This window comes from Brachionichthys hirsutus, chromosome 15 (genome assembly GCF_040956055.1).
Source record: "Brachionichthys hirsutus isolate HB-005 chromosome 15, CSIRO-AGI_Bhir_v1, whole genome shotgun sequence".
In the NCBI taxonomy this organism is placed as follows: Eukaryota; Metazoa; Chordata; class Actinopteri; order Lophiiformes; family Brachionichthyidae; genus Brachionichthys; species Brachionichthys hirsutus.
The window spans coordinates 10288878-10307398 of NC_090911.1; the positions used below are offsets into that span (position 1 = coordinate 10288878).

Consider the following 18521-nt stretch of genomic DNA (forward strand, 5'->3'; position numbering starts at 1 on the left):
ATTAAAGGCAACATCTTTGCCTGCCAGGAATATTTAACTCATTGAGTGCCAGCCATTTCCAGCTCTGCTCTCTGCTGAGTGATTCAGTTTTTATTCCAAAATCACACAGAATATTCCTTCTATGTTCTCTGCAGCGAGGCAGCTTTCACTGTCAGGGTTGGCAGTGGATGTTTGGGTTATTAAAAAAAAAAACGTATTTAGACGTTAATGGCATTGAATGAGTTAAAAGTGAAATGTCGTGTCCACGTGGCACGTTTTAGGGGCTCTAGAGCTGTCATTGCGAAACGAGCCACTATGAGCCCATTTGAGGGCGGGGCCGGGGACACACCTTTTCTCTTGTTGTCTCACCTGACGTTGTCACCGCACTATGGACGTGTGTGTGTGTGTGTGTGTGTGTGTGTGTGTGTGTGTGTGTGTGTGAGAGAGAGAGAGAGAGAGAGAGAGAGAGAGAGAGCGAGAGAGAGAGAGAGAGCGAGAGAGAGAGAGATCCCTTCATCATTACAAATAATCATTAAATATAATCATTATTAAATACACTGATGGCTGCATTTGAGTGACCGGACATGCTGTTATAACTATTTATTTTTATTTTTTTCTGAAAGGCCACGCGCTTTTCGTGTGCGTCTCGAGACCAGACCACTTCCGATGATGGCTTACGCCGCGCGCGCCGCGCGCCCCCACTCGCGCTCACTGTGACGTGACGTCAAACCAGCATGGCGGTCAAGGTGACTTCGGCATCGCTTCTCTTAACGATCTCTTATTTTACCGCGTCTTCTGCGTGGTTTTATTTATCTTTTCCCGTGCATGCACCGTGGAGCCTCGGGTTCGCTCGGTCCCTTTCGGGCATGGCGGCTCTGATGTGGCGGTAGCATCAGTGGGGCTAGCCGGCCGCCCCCCCGGTGGCCTTGATGAGACAACATAATGCTAAACACAGCTATCGGATCCTGATTGCTACTAGTGAGAAAATCAATAACGCCAGCTCCAGTCTGATCTCGCCACGGCCAGTCGGATTCGTTTTCTGGAGATATGAAGGTGTCATTGCGGCGGGTTCGCGTCCTATTCCTTGCGTGTTTTGCTCTATGCTAGCCGGCGAATTAACATTTTCGAACGTAACTTTGAGTTTACGTTTACGTTGTGATGCTAAAGGACGCGTTTAGCTAGCGGCCCAACTAGTTTATGGTGAAGGTTTGCCAAAATAGCAACTTCCTGGTTGTGTGCCAGGCCCGTTATAGCGGTTTGTGCAGCTGTCTTCTCAAGGAGACTTGAACCAAGCGTCTTGTTTTGCCTTCACCTTGTGCAGTAACGCGCAAACACACACTAGCATCGTCGAGCAACCTCCTGGTTGTGTGTTTGTCATTGTGCTTTTTTTTGTTTTTGTTTTAGGTGCAATCTACCAAACGCGGGGATCCAAATGAGCTGAAAACAATCTTCCAGAAGGTAAATCTCTCTCAGATCTTTATCCAAATGAAATGTCTATTTAATCAGCGACTCATTATGCAGGCAGAGTGAAACAAAGTAATGCGTTCTGTTATTTTGCAGAGTTAAAGGCAACTGTGTTGACCTGATTAATAAGCTGGTTAAGGCTTGTCATGAGGTTTTCATTCCATGCTAGCTGCAGCGGAAGCTCCAGCACAGACTGCTGCTGCTGCTGCTGCTGCTGCTGCTGTTGTTGTTGTTGTTGAACCCTTGAAAAGGTTGTTTCATGGGACGGAGGTTGAGTCTTTAATGTAGTTTTTCTTCATGTTTGCTGAGTGGACAGTTTTTCTTGTGGTTTATTTTTTCTTCCGTGCAACGTCTGCTTTTCATAGTCTCTGTTCGCTTTTTTATTTGCCGTGGCGCGTTCAGGGAATATGGTTGTAGAAGAAGAGTGAGAAACTCGCCGCTTTAAAGGCTGGATGTCTCGGTCAAGAGAGGAATTGGGCTTAAAGGACCATTTAATAATGAACGAAAGCCGAAGCACATGCTCCCGTGCACAGGCCTGGCCATCGAGCTGCAGCAGCGATCACCTGTGCAGCTCGGTAAAAGGTCACAGAGCTGCTCCACAACAAGCTAACGCTAACAAAGTTGTTGCTGTTGTTGTTGTTGTTGTTGTTGTTTGCTTCTCCTCTCAGTACGCCAGCGTGGTGGACAAGGATGGAGAGAAGTTCATGACCCCAGGAGACTTTGTCCAAACATACCTCGGACTGCACACCCAGATTCACCACAACCCCAAAACCGTTCAGCTCATCGCTGCTGTGGCCGACACCACGAAGGACGGGTACGCACGCACGCACACGCGCACGCACACACACACACACACACGCACAACGATTATTATCACTGATCGACAGTTTGAGTGATCAATACATGCTGCTGTAGGCGCATAAAGATAAGATAAGAGACGCCAGCGCTGGATACTGTTTGTTTATGAGGTAACGTGTGCGTTGGTCTGTTTAGGGATCAGAACGTTTATCTGAGCGGCGCTGTGGGATCTGGATTGGCTGAGTTGCTGCTGTCTAACAGATGACCTTTTACTGTATTTTTCCTGTCGTGCGTTTACGCCCGCGTCGGCAGGCTCATCTCGTTCCAGGAGTTTCTCGCCTTCGAGTCGGTGTTGTGTGCGCCTGACACCCTCTTCATCGTAGCCTTCCAGCTGTTCGACAAGACCGGAACTGGAACCATTTCCTTCGGTACGAAAGAACGCTCACATGATTTCAATCTCATTTCACTCTAAATATAGCGCAGCGCTCGCACACGCTGGGGCCATTGCTGTTTGAAGTGCAGCCTTCGAGGTTAGAAGGGGAGAAAGACGGGACTCTCTATTTGTCATGTTTACGAGGCATGTAAAGTGCAAACACAATGAAGCGCGACTTTAATCACGGTGCTTTGAAGCCATGTTTTTTTTTTGTTTGTTTGCTCGCCTTGCTGCCCTCCTTCTGACTTCTGTCCACGCATGTACAGCTTTAACGTGACGGCGCTCTGTTCCCGTGCTGCAGAGAATGTGCGGGACATCTTCGGCCAGACCACGGTGCACCACCACATCCCCTTCAACTGGAACTGTGAATTCATCCGTCTGCACTTTGGGCACGACAATAAGAAGCAGCTCAGTTACCTCGAGTTCACCCAGTTCCTGCAGGTACGGCAGTTAAACGCGCAGATCGGCTTTCAACTCGCCCTTTACTAGATCACACACATATATATATATATATATATAGATTCTACTTGGCCTTTACTAGATCACACATATATATATATATATAGATTCTACTCGGCCTTGCGGTGTCGTGTTTTCTTTTTCAGGAGCTGCAGTTGGAACACGCTCGCCAGGCATTCGCCCAGAAGGACAAAGGGAAGAATGGCGCCATCTCTGCCATGGACTTCAGCGACATTATGGCCACCATCAGACATCACATGCTCACGCCTTTTGTTGAGGAGAACCTTGTCTCGGTGAGCGCTGTGTGTGTGTGTGTGTGAGCCACGCTCACAGCTGGAAGCTAACTCTTGTCTGATTCAACCTGGGCTTTACTGGTTCCCGAGTTTAATCATCTTTTGAGCTGTGCTCGGCGTTTTTCTCACGCGCCCACCGTAATGCCCGACGCCGCTCGGCGAGGCCTGACGTTGCGTTTGCTCCGCAGGCCGCCGGCGGCAGCACTTCCCACATGGTCAGCTTCTCCTACTTCAATGCCTTCAACTCTCTCCTGAACAACATGGAGCTGATCCGGAAGATCTACAGCACAGTGGCCGGCACGCGGAAGGACACACTCGTGACCAAAGGTGCGCAGAGATCGTCACATTTCGGTGACGCGCGTGTGTGTGTGTGTGTGTGTGTGTCCGTCCATGTTGTTCTACAAGGTCGGTCTCCTATCTCTCTTTCTGCAGAGGAGTTTGTTCACGCTGCCAACAAGTTTGGTCAGATCACCCCCATGGAAATCGACATCCTGTACCAGCTGTCGGGCCTGCACTCTTCCACGGGGTAAAAACGCCCGAATGGTAGTCCGTCCAGCCCCAAATCCTTAAAATCCCACACGGAGTGATATCTGCTGCAACGTGAGCCGATCTCTATGCCAGTGACGTGAGTAACAGTGGAGTGAACCATCTGTGTTCCCAGGCGTCTGAATCTCAACGACATTGAGAGGATAGCGCCGTTAGAGGAAGGATCTCTCCCCCACCATCTGGCGGAATCCCAAAGACAGGTAAGTCAATGTAAGGTGGAGGGATCAGATAAAGTAAATCCGCCGTAGTCTCATGAGTGATTCCCCCCCCCCCCCCACAGACCCACGGGGACACCGACAGACCCGTGTGGCTCCAGGCTGCCGAGTCGGCCTACAGGTTCATGCTGGGCTCCGTCGCCGGAGGTGAGTCGTCCCGCGGAGGAGATGGCGCCGCAAGCCTCCGACGAGAGAGCCTGAGTTTTATTGTGTGGTTTCCGTAGCGACGGGAGCGACGGCCGTGTACCCCATCGACTTGGTGAAGACCCGGATGCAGAACCAGAGGTCCACGGGTTCCTTTGTTGGAGAGCTGATGTACAAGAACAGCTTCGACTGCGCTAAGAAGGTTCTCCGCTACGAGGGCGTCTTCGGCTTCTACCGAGGTGAGCCAGGAAGTTAAAGCCCGCCTCGCGTCCCGCCTCCGGTCACGTTCCTCTTCCTTTACTCGCCCCACCATGGCCGTTTCAGCATTAGCATAAATCAGGCAGCCAAATGTGCAGAGACAACCGTCCTCTGATGTCGTGTATGATGTTTCCCCCACAGGTCTGGTTCCACAGATCATCGGCGTGGCCCCCGAGAAGGCCATCAAGCTCACAGTGAGTCCCCCCTCCTCATGTCCGACTCGTGCTCGCTCTGCTCGTGAATGTTTGGATATATATCGGGAGGATTGCTCGACGTTGCAGGCGCCCCTTCGGGTCTCAGGGTTCCTCTCTGTGCTCCTCAGGTGAACGACTTCGTAAGAGACAAGTTCATGGGGAAAGGCGACACAATGCCGTTGTATGCCGAGATTATTGCCGGTGGTTGTGTAAGTGTCCCCCCACCCTCTGTCCCCCCCCAGGTGTAAAAGGTTGTCTGTCTGTTGTGTTAATTTGCTTGGAGCTCCAGATACAATAGGATTTTAGGAAACATCAGCATCCAGAGAAATGGATTTTTCTAAACTTCTCTTTAGCCTTCGCTTCCATCCAGTGACTCCTTCCTGAAACTTTGTGAACTCCTCTTTCCCCCCCCCCCCCCCATCGATACAGGCCGGAGCCTCTCAGGTGATCTTCACCAATCCTCTGGAGATCGTGAAGATTCGCCTGCAGGTGGCAGGAGAGATCACCACTGGACCCCGGGTCAGCGCGCTCAGCGTGGTCCGTGACCTGGGATTCTTCGGCCTCTACAAGGTAGCTTGTTCCGAGCGCGACGCGGCTCCCGCCGTGAGCCACGACGCCTCGCTCACAACCGTTTTCCTCGTGTGACCGTGCAGGGCGCTAAAGCTTGTTTCCTGAGAGACATCCCCTTCTCGGCAATCTATTTCCCCGCCTACGCCCACCTCAAGACGTATTTTGCTGACGAACAAGGCAGGCTGGGACCGCTGCAGCTCCTGACGGCTGGAGCCATCGCAGGTAAGGGACAGCGTGGCGTCTGTGCTGCGCCGCAGGAAGTAGCGGGAGAGACGGCCGCCGTCGTCTGACTCCCATCTTTGCGACTTCCCAGGTATCCCCGCGGCCTCCCTGGTCACGCCCGCCGACGTGGTGAAGACGCGTCTGCAAGTTGCGGCGAGGGCGGGACAGACCACTTACTCGGGTGTTATCGATTGCTTCAGGAAGGTCCTGAGAGAGGAAGGGTTCAGGGCCTTGTGGAAGGGAGCTGGAGGTACGCTCTCGAATGCATTTCCAATCTGAGGCCGCGTTTGCGCGGACGTCGCGTTAAAACCCCGTCTGTCCTCTGCAGCTCGCATGTGCAGGTCCTCCCCGCAGTTCGGCGTGACGCTCGTGACCTACGAGCTCTTGCAGCGGTGGTTCTACGTCGACTTTGGAGGACAGTAAGTTCATTTAAAGAGGGACGGGGCGGGGGGGGGGGCATGCTGCTCCATTCGTGTCCTGATTGTTCCTCCGTCTCTCCTTTCCGCAGTCGTCCGTCCGGTTCAGCACCCACCCTCAAGTCTCACATTTCAGAGCTTCCTCCCGTCAACGCGGACCACGTGGGAGGCTACCGTCTGGCCGCAGCCACCTTTGCCGGAGTGGAGAACAAATTTGGCCTGCACCTTCCCAAGTTCAAGTCGTCCGGAGTGGCTTCCATACATCACCCAGAGGCGGCGGCGGCGGCGGCGGCCACGCCGGCTCAGGACTCGTAGAGGCCCGAACCTCCACCTCACCTTGCCATCCCTTTCTTCCTCCGCCAGGAGCCAGACACTGGAGATACAGTTCAAACACTCCACAAGTAGGCGCCGTCAATTTAGGGACGAGAAACACCAGCCGGCGACCCTCCCCACGGCGAGGGAGCGCTCCACTCGTCCCCGGGCCGACATCCGACGGAACCAGAGCAATGACTGTGTCGTATCCTCAGTGGCTGCTCGCTCCTGCCACCGCCATCGCTTTTCTTCATCTGTATGAAACTAAGCTTCAGCCATCTTTCTTTTCTTTCTCGCTCTCTTAGGCTAGCTGGTATGATTTTATTCTCTCTGATACTCAGTGAGTGTAGGACTTCTCTGATTGGACGGCAGACGTAGATATGAGATCGGTCAGTGCGGTGTGTGTGTGTGTGTCTGGGGCTTCCGTTTGATTGGTCCTTAGAGAAGGGGCGGAGTACTGTGCATATTGTATAATTTTTCAGCGACTGTAATGTTACAGCGGCGCCGAGAACCTGATGAAACACAAACTGTTCAAGTTATGAGCAGAAATTTATGAATTAATTATCTGAATTTAATAATTGTATGTTACTGAAATAAATCATCCATATGGTTTTAATTTGAACAGAATGTTCTCAGATTTATTCTGGAAAACGTTCAGCCACTGACAGGAACAGGATGCTGGTCCCGGCCGTGTCGTATCAAACACGGGTGCAGATTTAAGATGCTTTATTTACCAGCGGGATGAGGAACGCTGCTTCCTGGAATGAAGGAAGAATTGGATGGAAAAAGGAAAGTTGGGAAATACGGTTCACGTTTGAGGTTCGACCTCCATGTGTCACCTTAGTTTCTAGATCCTCTTCAAGAGGGCGAGTCAGGAAGTTTCATTAGTAATTACAAAACAACCTTTGCAGGAAAAAACTAGCTTCAGTAAATTCAAGGCAAATACAGCAACTGTTTCCCGCCTTGTGGAAACCTCGGAGTTCCCAACTTAGGAATGGAGAGCACTTTAGCACGGAGCAGCACTTCTTAAACAAGACGCAAAAATATTTAAATAAGTGCAACAGACAGAATAAATATTAAATATTGTAGTGGTTAAAATATAATAAAGACCCGCAGCGAGCGCGGAATAGCGTGTTAGCAGGATTTGGTCAGAAAGAGGTCTGTTCCCTGCGCTTTGGGACGTAGTTAGCATGTGCACAAGAATGTCCGGAAAGTAATGAGTAAAAACACTGAAATGGTAAAAATAAAAAAAGGTGCAGGTAGAAAGATTTGCATATTTTAAAAAGGAGAACTGAGTCGTGGCCTCAGGAGAAGAGCAGATCCTTGGAGGCCTGAGGATGCAATCGAAGGTAGAAGAATCTACCTCCACGTCTTTAGTTCCCGTCAGATGAACTTCCATCTTCAAACTGTGGATTCCGAGCGATTGCTTCCGCACCAGATATTCCTACTTCCTAAAAATGTGCTCGAAAATGCCAAAAAGACACAAAAACAAACACACGTTTGGTCTGTCGCCTCGAGCCCTGCAAGTCTCCTCAGGCCAGTCCGTGTAGTGGGTGGAGCCAGAGTCAGGTGGTGTTTTATGGGCGTGGCGTCGGCGTCGCGTCGTCAGGCGTTGGCCAGCTCCTCGGCTTCGTCTCGGTTCTCGTTGATCTCCACCAGCGTCCTGACGAAGCGCGTCCACTCGTCGGCCTTGGGCACGCAGATTTGCTGCAGAAAGACGGGAGCGGAACGTTCCAGAGAATGTCTGGACCCAAAAAGCCGTTCGTGTGGCGAACCGAAGACATCCTTACCTCTCCTACGTCGTAGACCTGCACCTGTCCGTCCGAGTCCCCGGTGGCGATCTCTTTACCAGAGTGAGCCCATCTCACGCGGTTCAGCGCCGGCGCCCCCTCCACGTAGACGCTGGCCGTGGGAACCTAATAATAGAGCATCAAGACAATCATAAGGCTCGGAATCGTGCGTGTGTGTGTGTGAACGTACTTCTGTATCATTGTTGAGGTTCCACAGGTCCAGCCGTCCGGCGAGGTCCACACAAGCGAACAGAGCCGGGTGCGTCGGCGACCACATCGCGTCGTACACGTAGTCGCAGCTGTCCTCGAACGAGTACAGCGGACGGGTGCTCTGCGGACAAACGAGCGTTTAGATCCTTAAAAAGACGCCACGGACGCGTCGCCCAATCGCGACCGAGAGTCTCACCTTCGTGCTCCAGAGTTTGACGGTCCAGTCGAAAGAGGAGGAGATGAAGAGATGAGAGAAGTCGACCGGGCCGCCGGCGCTGTGGCAGCTCAGCCCGGTCACCGGGCCGTGGTGGCCCTCGAACACCTCGGTGATGCCCGCCTTGCTGTCGCACAAACACACGACGACAACAAGCGATCACTTCCTAGTCGCCGCCGCTTCGCATCCCGGCTGGGAGGATCCATCACCTGCCGTGGCGACACGCCGAGTACACGGAGCCGTCCTCGCTCCCCACCACGAAGTTGTTGACGTCGCCCAGGGGAAACGCCATCGAGGTGACGGCCACCGCTTTGCTCTGTTTGAATACCAGCTCCAGACTGTCCTGCAGGGAACGCGGCGGGGGGGGGGGGGGGGGCGTCGTTAGGACGACCGGCGTTTACGCCGCCTCATCGTCGTCGGCGGCGACGTACCTGAGGCTGGGAGAGCATGTCCAGGCTCCAGGAGCACATTTTCCCGTCGGTGGAGATGCTGATCAGGTTGTTGGCGTTCTGGGTTCCCACCACGTTCACACAGTAAACCGGGTGCTGCGCGCAGGAACAGAGGGGCGGAGCCAGGGCGCCATTAGAACCCAAAACGGGACGAAGATGCTCTGTGTGGATGTACGGCGAGCGTGCATTACTGTGTGAGCGGACGCAGACAGGGGGGTCCTCTGAACAGGGGTGCGCTTGTTGCTCCGGTTGTCCCACAAGACAATTTGTCCAGAGTATGTCCCGCCCACCACCAGGTTGGGGTGAAACTTAGCAAACCCGGCAGACATGACTTCTGACTGGATGAGGGACAACAGCAGAATTTAAACATGTTTAAATCAGGTATTTTATTTGGGGGGGGGGGGTGTCTGTCCTTACCTGACAGTGGAAGATGTACTCAGGTGTGTTCTTTTTATACTTCATGTTCCAGACCAGCGCCACTCCATCCGGCTCATGGGGAGCGTCTTCGTTGTTGTTATACGAGGCCGCCAGCAGCTCTGGATACTACGAAGAAGAGGCCGGCCATTTTACACAGCGGCGAGGTGAAGACGAGGCTCACGAGCGAGTCGGGAACCGGCGCGTTCGGGCTCACCTGAGGAGACCAGTCGAGACAGGTGACCACTCGGTTTCTAGTCCAGCGCTCATCTGCAAACTGTCTGTTGAGAACCAGCTTCGCTCCGGCCTGCAAGTCCCTGAAAGAGGCGGGACGGGACAACGTCACCTCTGGAACCGTCGCGGCTTGGATCCGCGCTCACGGCGTTCCGGCGTGCGCCTCACCCCTCCTTGTCCTCCACATCTCGGCCGCTGTAGTCGAAGCAGACGTCCGCCTGCTCGGCCAGCGCTCGCTCCACGATTCTGCTGCCTCGGTCGAAGAACGACAGGAAGTCCTCCGAGTGCAGGAGCTGCAGCTTCTCTTCTTCCGTCAGCTCTTTGGGAGAATCTGATCGCAACGAAATCCAGACAGACGAGTCACGTAAAAGGGAAGACGACCAAAATGCGTGTCTGTAATGCAGACACGGCAACAATCTTCTGTTCCTACCCTCCTCCTGCTGGTCGCCCTGTCCATCCTTCTCTTCCCGAGCGTCCTCTGCTGGTGGGGGAGCCGCTGCCTCCTCGTCCTCTTCATCGTCTTGCAACATGCGGATATGATTTGGTTTTCATTCCGAAAGGCGAGAAGGTTGTGAAGCCGGCCTTTGAGCGGTTTGTACCTGCTTTTTGATCGCCGTGCGTCGGTGCCTCAGTGGGTGTCTGCGTTTCTTTAGAGTAGGACACCATCTCCCTCGGGACAAAGTCCACCTGGGTCACTTTGGACATGCCCAGCCTCGCGGCTCCACGTCTACACGCCATGGAAACAAAGACGCGCGGTAAATAGGTTTGCTAGTACAAAGCAGAGGCTACATGTGGAGACACGAATACTGATATACAGACAGAACATTCAGACAAACCAAAGATGAAAACCTATCAAAATAAACAAAGCTAGAAAGACAATCTGAAGGAGGAGGAGGAGGAGGAGGAGTACCCCATGAGCTCAGAGTCGGAGTGCAGTTGCAGAGTAGAAGGGTCAGGATCCCAATGCAATGTCCTTATTACAGCCAAACCACCAGACAGTGTTAGTCAGAGAAAGACAGAACAGACAGAAAGACAGAGGACAGACAAAAGGTGAGACACGTGGGATGTGTGAAAGATGGGAAAGACAGCAAACGGAGAGGAAGAACGGGAGAGAGAAAAGAGTGGAGCGTGCGTTAATTCAGGAGCGTCGTCTTGCTGGACAAAGGAGACATTACAGAATTCAAGTATGTTTCTGACACACACACACACACACACACACACACACACACAAACACACACACACACACACACACACAAACACACACACACACACACACACACAGACACAAACACACACACACACACAGACACAGACACACACAGACACACACACACACACACACACACACACACACACAGACACAGACACACACAGACACACACACACACACACAGACACACACACACACACACACACACACACAGACCTCGGTCCTGCGTTTCCGTCTCCAGAATCTTGACTTCCTGCATCACTGCCCACTGATTTGTTGGAGGGAGACATGGGGGCGGGGACTAGGTAGTGAAACAGACACGTATCTTCTGTTACTACCCTCAGGGCCTGAGCTGTGGGTGCATGTGTGTTAGTGATGAAGCCATTTAGTGAGTGAGAGAGTGAGAGATGAAGTGAGAGAGTGAGAGATGAAGTGATGTATGGAGCGTCGACGAGGGAGTGATTGAATGAGGAGGCATGCAGTAAGGAGAGTAAAACACGAAGGACAGACAGGGGGGGGGGGGGAGATAATGAAAAGAATTGGCTCAGGTTTGGTTTTGATCATGCACAGCAGTACAAATAAAATGTTCCCATAAGTGGGGGCGGGGCAAAGATGTAAATCAAGTCCGTTTAAAGTGACATTTATTGCAAACGCATGGAGCAAACAATGAATTAAAGGGCGAGACGTGAAGGTGAGACGCAGACGCATGCGAGTGTCGCGCGTCGGTTACCGTGGGATACGTCCGGGGTGATGCCGACACTCTGCAGCAGAGCCTCTGCCTCCCTCCTCTTCCTCTCCAGGTCAGAGTCTTCGTGGGCAGCAGAAGACCCGGCGCCGACCTCGGCGCCACGCTTTGGGTCTCCCTGCAGAGCACAGGACAAGTCAGAGACACGCCGGTGGGCTTAGAGCCTTCCGGTGGCACGCGGAATTAGCGGCGTTTGAACTTGCATCCTTTCTCTTCTTCTCCTCTTCTTTTCTCTTCTTCTCCTCTCGTATCTGGGCGATGCGTTGCTTCTTCCTCTCGAGTTCAGCCTTCAGCTCGCTCTTGTCTGACATACTGAAGGAAAAGACACGTCATCAGTGAGTTCCGACGGTCGCCCCCGGGGCGTGTCCTGCTGCTGACGTCAGAGCACCAGTCAGCTGATCATCACAATATTCTCTTTATGCTTTCTTTAGCTCCTGTTCGGGCCATAGTTCACCGACAGCGTGTCTCATTCCGCTCTACAGAACACCCGGGGAATTAATAATGACTCCATTAGTTGTATTTCTAATCTAATCATCCTAAATGATGATAAATAAACGCGTCATATTTGCGATAATGCTGCTGACGTCCATTGCGACCGAGATGCTCCAACATCAATCACAACCAGCTGATTTCAACCCATGTCTTTATCATAAATCGATCATTTGATGAGCGTTTTGCGTCACAAAAAGTTTCTATACCAACTAAAACAACATGTCATACATTTTTTATAATCCTATATTATCTATCAAGGGCTACACTAGCTGCTATGTTAGCCGCGTTAGCATGCTAATCTTCCAGGGGCGCCCGGCGGGGCCTTGCTGTGTAACGGAAGCATCGCGAGCGAACCAACGCCCGAGCTCTTCTGCCTTTGACCGTCCCGTTTATTCACCCTTTAAAAAAAGCAGCGCGGCGATAAAGTCTCTGTAAAATACCTGATATCGGATGTTCAAGTTGACAATTGACGATTTAATCCCGTTCCCTGCGCCTCAATTCCCGATTAGAGGTGACGGTGACAACACTGATGATGCTGGAAGATAGTTCACTTCGCTGGGTGCGGCTTCTTCTCCTGACCTGTAGGCGCCACAACCACTGAACTGAGACATTAGCGCCCCCCCCTGCCTGAAAGCTGAAACTCCTCAATTGTCGCTCATCTCTTCATGTGCGCTGTTTGTTTGTTTATTTGTTTGTTGTTAAATTTCGCAATTATGTTTTGTTATATCTGTGTAGCTTTTGTATATTAAAATCTATTTGTAGATTTTGTGATGATGAGACACATGTATGTGTCTGGATGGCCACCAGGTGGCAGCACGAAACAATACCGGAAACGCCCGCCTTGTCGGGCTATTTCCTTTGACGTCGTCTAAGTTTTGTAGTTCCTGTGTAGTTGACCTGTCAGCGTTGTAGTACAAGCTGTCGCTGCTAACATTTTATTTGTTCTTCGGGTAGTTAACAGCGACACACAGGATTATCCTTACCGCCGGTGTCAGCTAACCAGCGAGCTGACAACGGAAGTTAGCCGACACGGCAACCTGTCTGGCAGCTTGGCTTGCTAGTTAGCATTCGACGGTAGCGAACCGCGTTAGCGTCTCTTTTGCATCATTCCGGAATAAAGAATAAAACGTAAGTGAATTTAGTAGATGTTGTAGAGATATAAAATAAGATTAAATCGTTGTCTTAGATTAGTTATGCTGTTTTGATCATTTATCGGTAGAGGAGGAGCTTAAACCGGAGTTTGACAGGTGGTACAAGTGTGTCAACAGAACAGCTAGAAGTCCTCTGTTATTCGTTCTGGTCCCCGCTTTAGCTTTTAACAACTTTTACTAGATGTGTGTCTGTGTGTGTCTGTCTTTATCCCACGGGGACATTGTGTTAAAATGCATCTGAAACCGATGGTCCCCAATCTATGCTCCCGGGGGGGGGGGGGACGTCTGGAGCCGCTTAAATGACTTCCAGTGGTCCAGTAGTAAACTTTGTGTTCCAACCTGATTTTTCATTTAATTTACTGAGACTGCTGGTCCAGATTAATCAGTCCAATCAGAACTCTTGCTCACCAGAATAAATCGCTCTCATTGTACTGTGAGAGACTTTTGTCTGACTGAACAAGACAAAAGGATCCATTATGAAACGCATCTGGTTAAACAGGACTGCCCTCTCGTTTGTGTGCTAATATTAGCAGCATGTTACATCCATTCATCTGTTGTAAGGGGAGAGAGACATGGGGTGAACCTGCGGAAGGGTCCGGTGTTGGATCAGCAGCAGTCACCGGCCCCTCCGGGGTCTGCGGCAAAATCTGAGACGCATTTAACGACGAGCAAACCTCAGCGGAAACGTAGAAATGAACATTTCGAAACAGCGACCCCTCCCTTTTACCATGACCTGTGGCTGTTGGTGCGGTGGAATGTGTGGAATGAGGCAGAGCCTTAATTCTTATTATGGGATGTCGAGAGGTGTTGTTGCTCCTCCACTAAATTGGGACAGACGGGGTGAATTTGATTTGTTCATTGTGTATCAGACTTTTTACTTTATGAAAGCATACGATGTTAGATTCCAGAGAGTATCTCCGGCCACATATCCGGTTTGTTGAACCTTGACTCAGCCTATGTGTAATAGGCAGCGGTTAATGTTAATCACCAGGTATCACTACTTAATGAATACAATTCTCCTTGGTTCCAGTTTCCACAGTGGCTGTTTCCTGTTTTTTTCCAGACTTAACTCTTCAAATATGAATTCAGACAAAGATTAATGAATGAATCAGTGGTCAAACTGGTTATTTATTGTTGAAAGTGACTTTTAAAATGTTGGAATGAATAAATCGTCTAAATGATATTGTGGAAAGCTTCGAGTTCTGTTTGCTATTATTGAAAATAAAACCTCAGCGGTCTGTGGGGTCAGCAGAAAGTCGTCCAGCTGACTGTATGACACAAGGACCGGACCGGACCAGACCGGACCGGGTCTCCTGATGCCAAAACTTAACTTGATCTCAGTCACACTTGATCTTTGGAAATGGCAAATGAAGGTTGAACTTTTCTGTACGCTCCAGAGCAAAGTGATTTCTGTTGAACCAGGTGGCTTGAAATGATCTTAAATAGCCTTTATCCTTTATTTCTGATGCAAGGAATTAGCTTTTGTCACGCGCGTGCGTTTCTCTTTTTAATCATGCGAGAAGACGGGGAAATAAGCGCGTGGGTTTGCCCTTTGACACAGATCCATGGAGGCTCAGAGCTCCAGCGGACTCCTGCTGTCCAGAAAGAGGAGGAGGGAGGGCTCCAATGGGGAGGCCGAGGAGGTCGAGAGGCCCGGGAAAATCCCCAGATGTACTGTGGTGAGTCAGCCGAGTGCTGTCAATAGAGGCCTGTGGTACGAACAGTTAAACTCTCCACATGAGGCTTCGGGTAGTTTCGACCCACAGCGTGCATCGTGCAGAAAACAGATCTTACAAAGTGTCACCGGCGGCGAACCTTCACTTCCTGGTCAGATCATCGTGCGTGGAGGAATTGGAAGAGCAATTTATTCAGCTGTGGGTTTGTTTTCCGTGTCCGTGCGGTTCTTTCAGGGACTGAAGCACCCGGCACCTTTCGCAGATGAGCTGCAGCCAGCGGATAAACCCTACGAGAGGGTCAACATGGAGGAGGCCAAGAGGGGAACGCCACGTGAGTCCTCCTCGCAGCGTTCCGGTCGTCTGTCTGATGCCTTTTGGCGATCCAAATCAAACATGCGTGTTCCTTCTATGCAGAATCAGTCTCACGTGTCTGTGTTTTTGGTCCCGTCTCTCCTGCAGCCGACCGACCGGTCCGAGTCTATGCCGATGGAATCTTTGACATATTTCACTCGGGCCACGCCAGAGCACTGATGCAGGCCAAATGCCTCTTCCCAAACACACACCTCATTGTCGGAGGTAAGAGTGAGTCACGGTTCATCATCTGCAGGGGTAAACGCCGTCGCTATGACAACAAGGCCGTAGTATCCACCAACACTGTGGATTGACCTGAAGTTTTCAGATCGGTCTTCAGCTAGCTGTAAAAGTTATCTTCCGCGTGAACTGGATGCGTTTCGGCTCGCATGGTTACCATGGCGATCTGGTCACAGGATGATATTTATGCATTTTTTTTCACTGCAATACGGGAAAAACAAGCTTGGGGAGCTCCTCAAGCGGCAATTCCTGTCTTTCTTTCGCTGTTCAAAGTGTGCAGCGACGCTCTGACCCGCAAATACAAGGGCTTCACGGTGATGAACGAGGACGAGCGCTACGACGCCGTCAGCCACTGCCGCTACGTGGACGAAGTGGTGCGAAACGCTCCCTGGACTTTAACGCCCGAGTTCCTCGAAAGGCACAGAGTGAGTGGATGACGCCCGGTTAGCCAAGGAGGGTGGAAGGTAGTCAAATAATCTACAGGAAGGAGTCGGGGTGGGTCCGCCCCAGGCCTGCTTTAACCCCGCCCCCCCCGGGCCTCGCGTCGGTCCGCCTGTTGCTGCTTTATAACCTCTAGCTCTGGATTTACTGTGATGATGGTCTCTAGATCGACTTTGTGGCCCACGATGACATTCCGTACTCGTCGGCAGGCAGCAATGACGTCTACAAGCACATCAAGGCTGCTGGTGAGCGCAAAATAGCCCCGCCTCCAAAGTCATGCGAGATGTGGGGTTGCACTAAAAAAACTGTGTGTGAGGCTCCAAAAATTAATTCAGAAGTTCCGCAATTGATTCAGCATCCAACGGCGCCGTGTTGCTTCGGTGTCCCGCCCTCCCCAGGAATGTTCGCCCCCACCCAGCGCACCGAAGGCATCTCCACCTCTGACATCATCACGCGCATCGTACGCGACTACGACGTTTACGTCCGACGCAACCTTCAGAGAGGCTACACGGCGAAAGAGCTCAACGTCAGCTACATCAACGTAGGAACCGGGCTCCTCCTCCGCGCCGTGGTAGCGGTCGGCGCGTGACATCCTTCATGGTCAGGCTTTGTCCCCCCTCCCCTACCCCTCTGCTCTTCCCAGGAGAAGAAGTACCACCTGCAGGAGCGCGTGGACAAGGTGAAGAGGAAGGTGCGTGACGTGGAGGAGAAGAGCAAAGAGTTCGTCCAGAAGGTGGAGGAGAAGAGCATCGACCTCATCCAGAAGTGGGAGGAGAAATCCAGGGAGTTCATCGGAAACTTCCTGCAGATGTTCGGTCCCGAGGGGGCGCTGGTGAGGATCCTCCTTCATTTACTCTTCCTCTGTCTGGAGGGCTAGCTGACGTGTCGCTGCACTAAACCGATCGGCTTCCATCTCTGATCCGCAGAAGCACATGCTGCAGGAAGGCAAGGGCCGCATGCTGCAGGCCATCAGCCCCAGGCAGAGCCCCGACAGCAGCCCCACCCGCGAGGAGCGCTCCCCTTCCCCCACCTTCCGTCTCCCCTTCTTCACCAAGACGTCCCCGCCTCCCTCCCCTCCCCCGCAGCACAGCGGCACCCGCGGGTACCTGATCAGCGACGATGACGACGACGACGACGACGATGAAAACTAAGGCGCGCTCGAATCCTTCCCGTGTCGGGGCTGCCGGTTAACCGAGCCGTCCAGTCGTGTGGCTTCAGAGCTCCTGCTTCCATTGATTTGTTTTGTTTATATTAAGCACTTGGTCGTCATGGTAACTTGAACACCGCTCTCGTTTTTAACTGTCGGTTTTTGTCCTTTTAACAGTCGGTGAGGGTTAGCACGAGTCACTGGTTAGCGAGCTGCTGTCACTCTGATAACTGCAGGAATGTTCCTCTAGCTTTAGCGGGATGGCTCACAGGTCTTTGGTCTCTTGTTGGGGGCAGTGCATGTATTTTGTTCTGTGGGGGGGGGCAGGTTGAGGCCTCGTGGTGACGCTGCTGAATATCTCTGGCGAGGTTTTTCGGAGCTGAGGAAACTCCGGGTTACATCCGATCTGGGAGTCGAGCGTTAACCGTCATCTCAGCAGCTGCTTTATCCGACAGACGTGGAGGCGAGCTCGTCCGTCTGTTTGGAAATGTGCGATCTGGCCACAGATCTGGGTTCAGCTTCGACTTAAGTGCGTAGAGTAATAATTAATGTTCTTTGTCTGCTGAAAGGGAAGCCTGTGGTGGCGTCTAGGAAAGCCCATTTTATATGTAGATGTAAATTAAAAAAAACACTTATTTTTGTAGAGCCTTTCCTTTCATTCCACGCGTGTAGAGCGACGAATCAACACGAGCAAAGATGGAGATTACATTTGTCTGTTCGATCCTGACCTGTGCCAGAAAGGGAACTTTGACGTGAGGACCGGGTCCGCGTTGACGCGTCCCAACTTTCTGAAGCCACCTCCGTCTCTAAAGCTGACTGGATTTCCTGAGATTAACAATACAAAACATTATTTTTCCCTTTCTGAACAGAGCCGTTGTTGCCAAAGCAACAGTCGGGGGGGGTCACACGTTTTAGATTCTGTCCTGCGTCACCGTGATTTCTGTCCTGGGTTCGGTTTTCCCCAAAGACGGCGACCCCGCTTGTGGGGGCGTGTCCGCTTTTAAAGAAGCAAAGGAGTTCCCCGGGTATGTGTTCAACCTTCTGGTATTAGATGGTACAAAGCGAGTGTAAATGGTGGAAGGAATTCAGCCTTTAAACTGGTGCTACGCCGCGTTTCGGGAAGCCTTGCCTCGATTGCTGTGGAATCTTCCTTTGTTCTGCTGCTGCTGTAAATGTTCTAACAGCAAGTGTCCCAGTCGTGTTACTGTTGTCCTGTGTGTGGAGGAAGATTGACAGTAAAGTCGTACTAAAATAAACCGTGTGTTTCAATTATTCGTACGACTTTTGACATGAAATGAGTCGCCTCAGATTTCAACAAATTAACGGTCGAGAGATTGATCTAAAAAGGGTAAAAATAAATCGATGTCGTCACCATCGCTTAGCAATCCCACAGGTCATGTGACACGGACCCTCCAGGAGAAAGTGATCAAAAATAAGTCATGGCCGGGGGGGG

At 51.5% G+C, this 18521-nt stretch overlaps 3 protein-coding genes across 3 annotated transcripts; 2 read left to right on the forward strand and 1 right to left on the reverse strand.

Annotated features, from left to right (window-relative positions):
- Window positions 1-689: 689 nt before the first annotated feature.
- slc25a12 (solute carrier family 25 member 12) lies at window positions 690-6924 on the forward strand. Its single transcript, XM_068749016.1, has 18 exons — window positions 690-725; window positions 1384-1437; window positions 2112-2257; window positions 2554-2669; window positions 2976-3115; window positions 3280-3426; window positions 3615-3753; window positions 3859-3952; window positions 4088-4172; window positions 4253-4334; window positions 4412-4570; window positions 4731-4783; window positions 4912-4992; window positions 5213-5353; window positions 5437-5575; window positions 5667-5825; window positions 5904-5994; window positions 6084-6924. Exons 1-18 carry the CDS (start codon window positions 714-716, stop codon window positions 6304-6306), a joined length of 2061 nt encoding a protein of 686 aa, XP_068605117.1. The 5' UTR covers window positions 690-713; the 3' UTR covers window positions 6307-6924.
- Window positions 6921-12557, reverse strand: dync1i2b (dynein, cytoplasmic 1, intermediate chain 2b). The gene is made up of 17 exons (XM_068749015.1): window positions 12503-12557; window positions 11774-11882; window positions 11556-11688; window positions 11042-11177; window positions 10525-10587; window positions 10214-10341; window positions 10045-10134; window positions 9783-9945; window positions 9598-9697; window positions 9384-9509; window positions 9158-9304; window positions 8949-9062; window positions 8727-8860; window positions 8500-8644; window positions 8284-8424; window positions 8094-8219; window positions 6921-8010 (listed from the first exon to the last, which is right to left on the reverse strand). Exons 2-17 carry the CDS (start codon window positions 11879-11881, stop codon window positions 7909-7911), a joined length of 1956 nt encoding a protein of 651 aa, XP_068605116.1. The 5' UTR covers window position 11882; window positions 12503-12557; the 3' UTR covers window positions 6921-7908.
- Window positions 12558-14778: 2221 nt separating this feature from the next.
- On the forward strand, window positions 14779-18309 carry pcyt1aa (phosphate cytidylyltransferase 1A, choline a). Its single transcript, XM_068748653.1, has 8 exons — window positions 14779-14892; window positions 15124-15220; window positions 15349-15465; window positions 15754-15905; window positions 16088-16166; window positions 16320-16462; window positions 16565-16753; window positions 16848-18309. The coding sequence occupies exons 1-8, from the start codon at window positions 14779-14781 to the stop codon at window positions 17070-17072; spliced, it is 1116 nt and encodes a 371-aa protein (XP_068604754.1). The 3' UTR covers window positions 17073-18309.
- Window positions 18310-18521: the final 212 nt, after the last annotated feature.

Bases quoted from the DNA above. Each gene is read 5' to 3' on its own strand.
- pcyt1aa (XM_068748653.1), top strand. From the start codon at position 14,779: ATGGAGGCTCAGAGCTCCAGCGGACTCCTGCTGTCCAGAAAGAGGAGG. The intron at 14,893-15,123 runs GTGAGTCAGCCG...CGGTTCTTTCAG, and splicing joins AAATCCCCAGATGTACTGTG to GGACTGAAGCACCCGGCACC. The intron at 15,906-16,087 runs GTGAGTGGATGA...GATGGTCTCTAG, and splicing joins AGTTCCTCGAAAGGCACAGA to ATCGACTTTGTGGCCCACGA.
- slc25a12 (XM_068749016.1), top strand. The intron at 2,670-2,975 runs GTACGAAAGAAC...CCCGTGCTGCAG, and splicing joins AACTGGAACCATTTCCTTCG to AGAATGTGCGGGACATCTTC. The intron at 3,427-3,614 runs GTGAGCGCTGTG...TTTGCTCCGCAG, and splicing joins TTGAGGAGAACCTTGTCTCG to GCCGCCGGCGGCAGCACTTC.
- dync1i2b (XM_068749015.1), bottom strand. From the start codon at position 11,881: ATGTCAGACAAGAGCGAGCTGAAGGCTGAACTCGAGAGGAAGAAGCAA. The intron at 11,178-11,555 runs GTAACCGACGCG...ATGCACCCACAG, and splicing joins CACCCCGGACGTATCCCACG to CTCAGGCCCTGAGGGTAGTA. The intron at 9,698-9,782 runs GTGAGGCGCACG...CGCCTCTTTCAG, and splicing joins GATGTGGAGGACAAGGAGGG to GGACTTGCAGGCCGGAGCGA.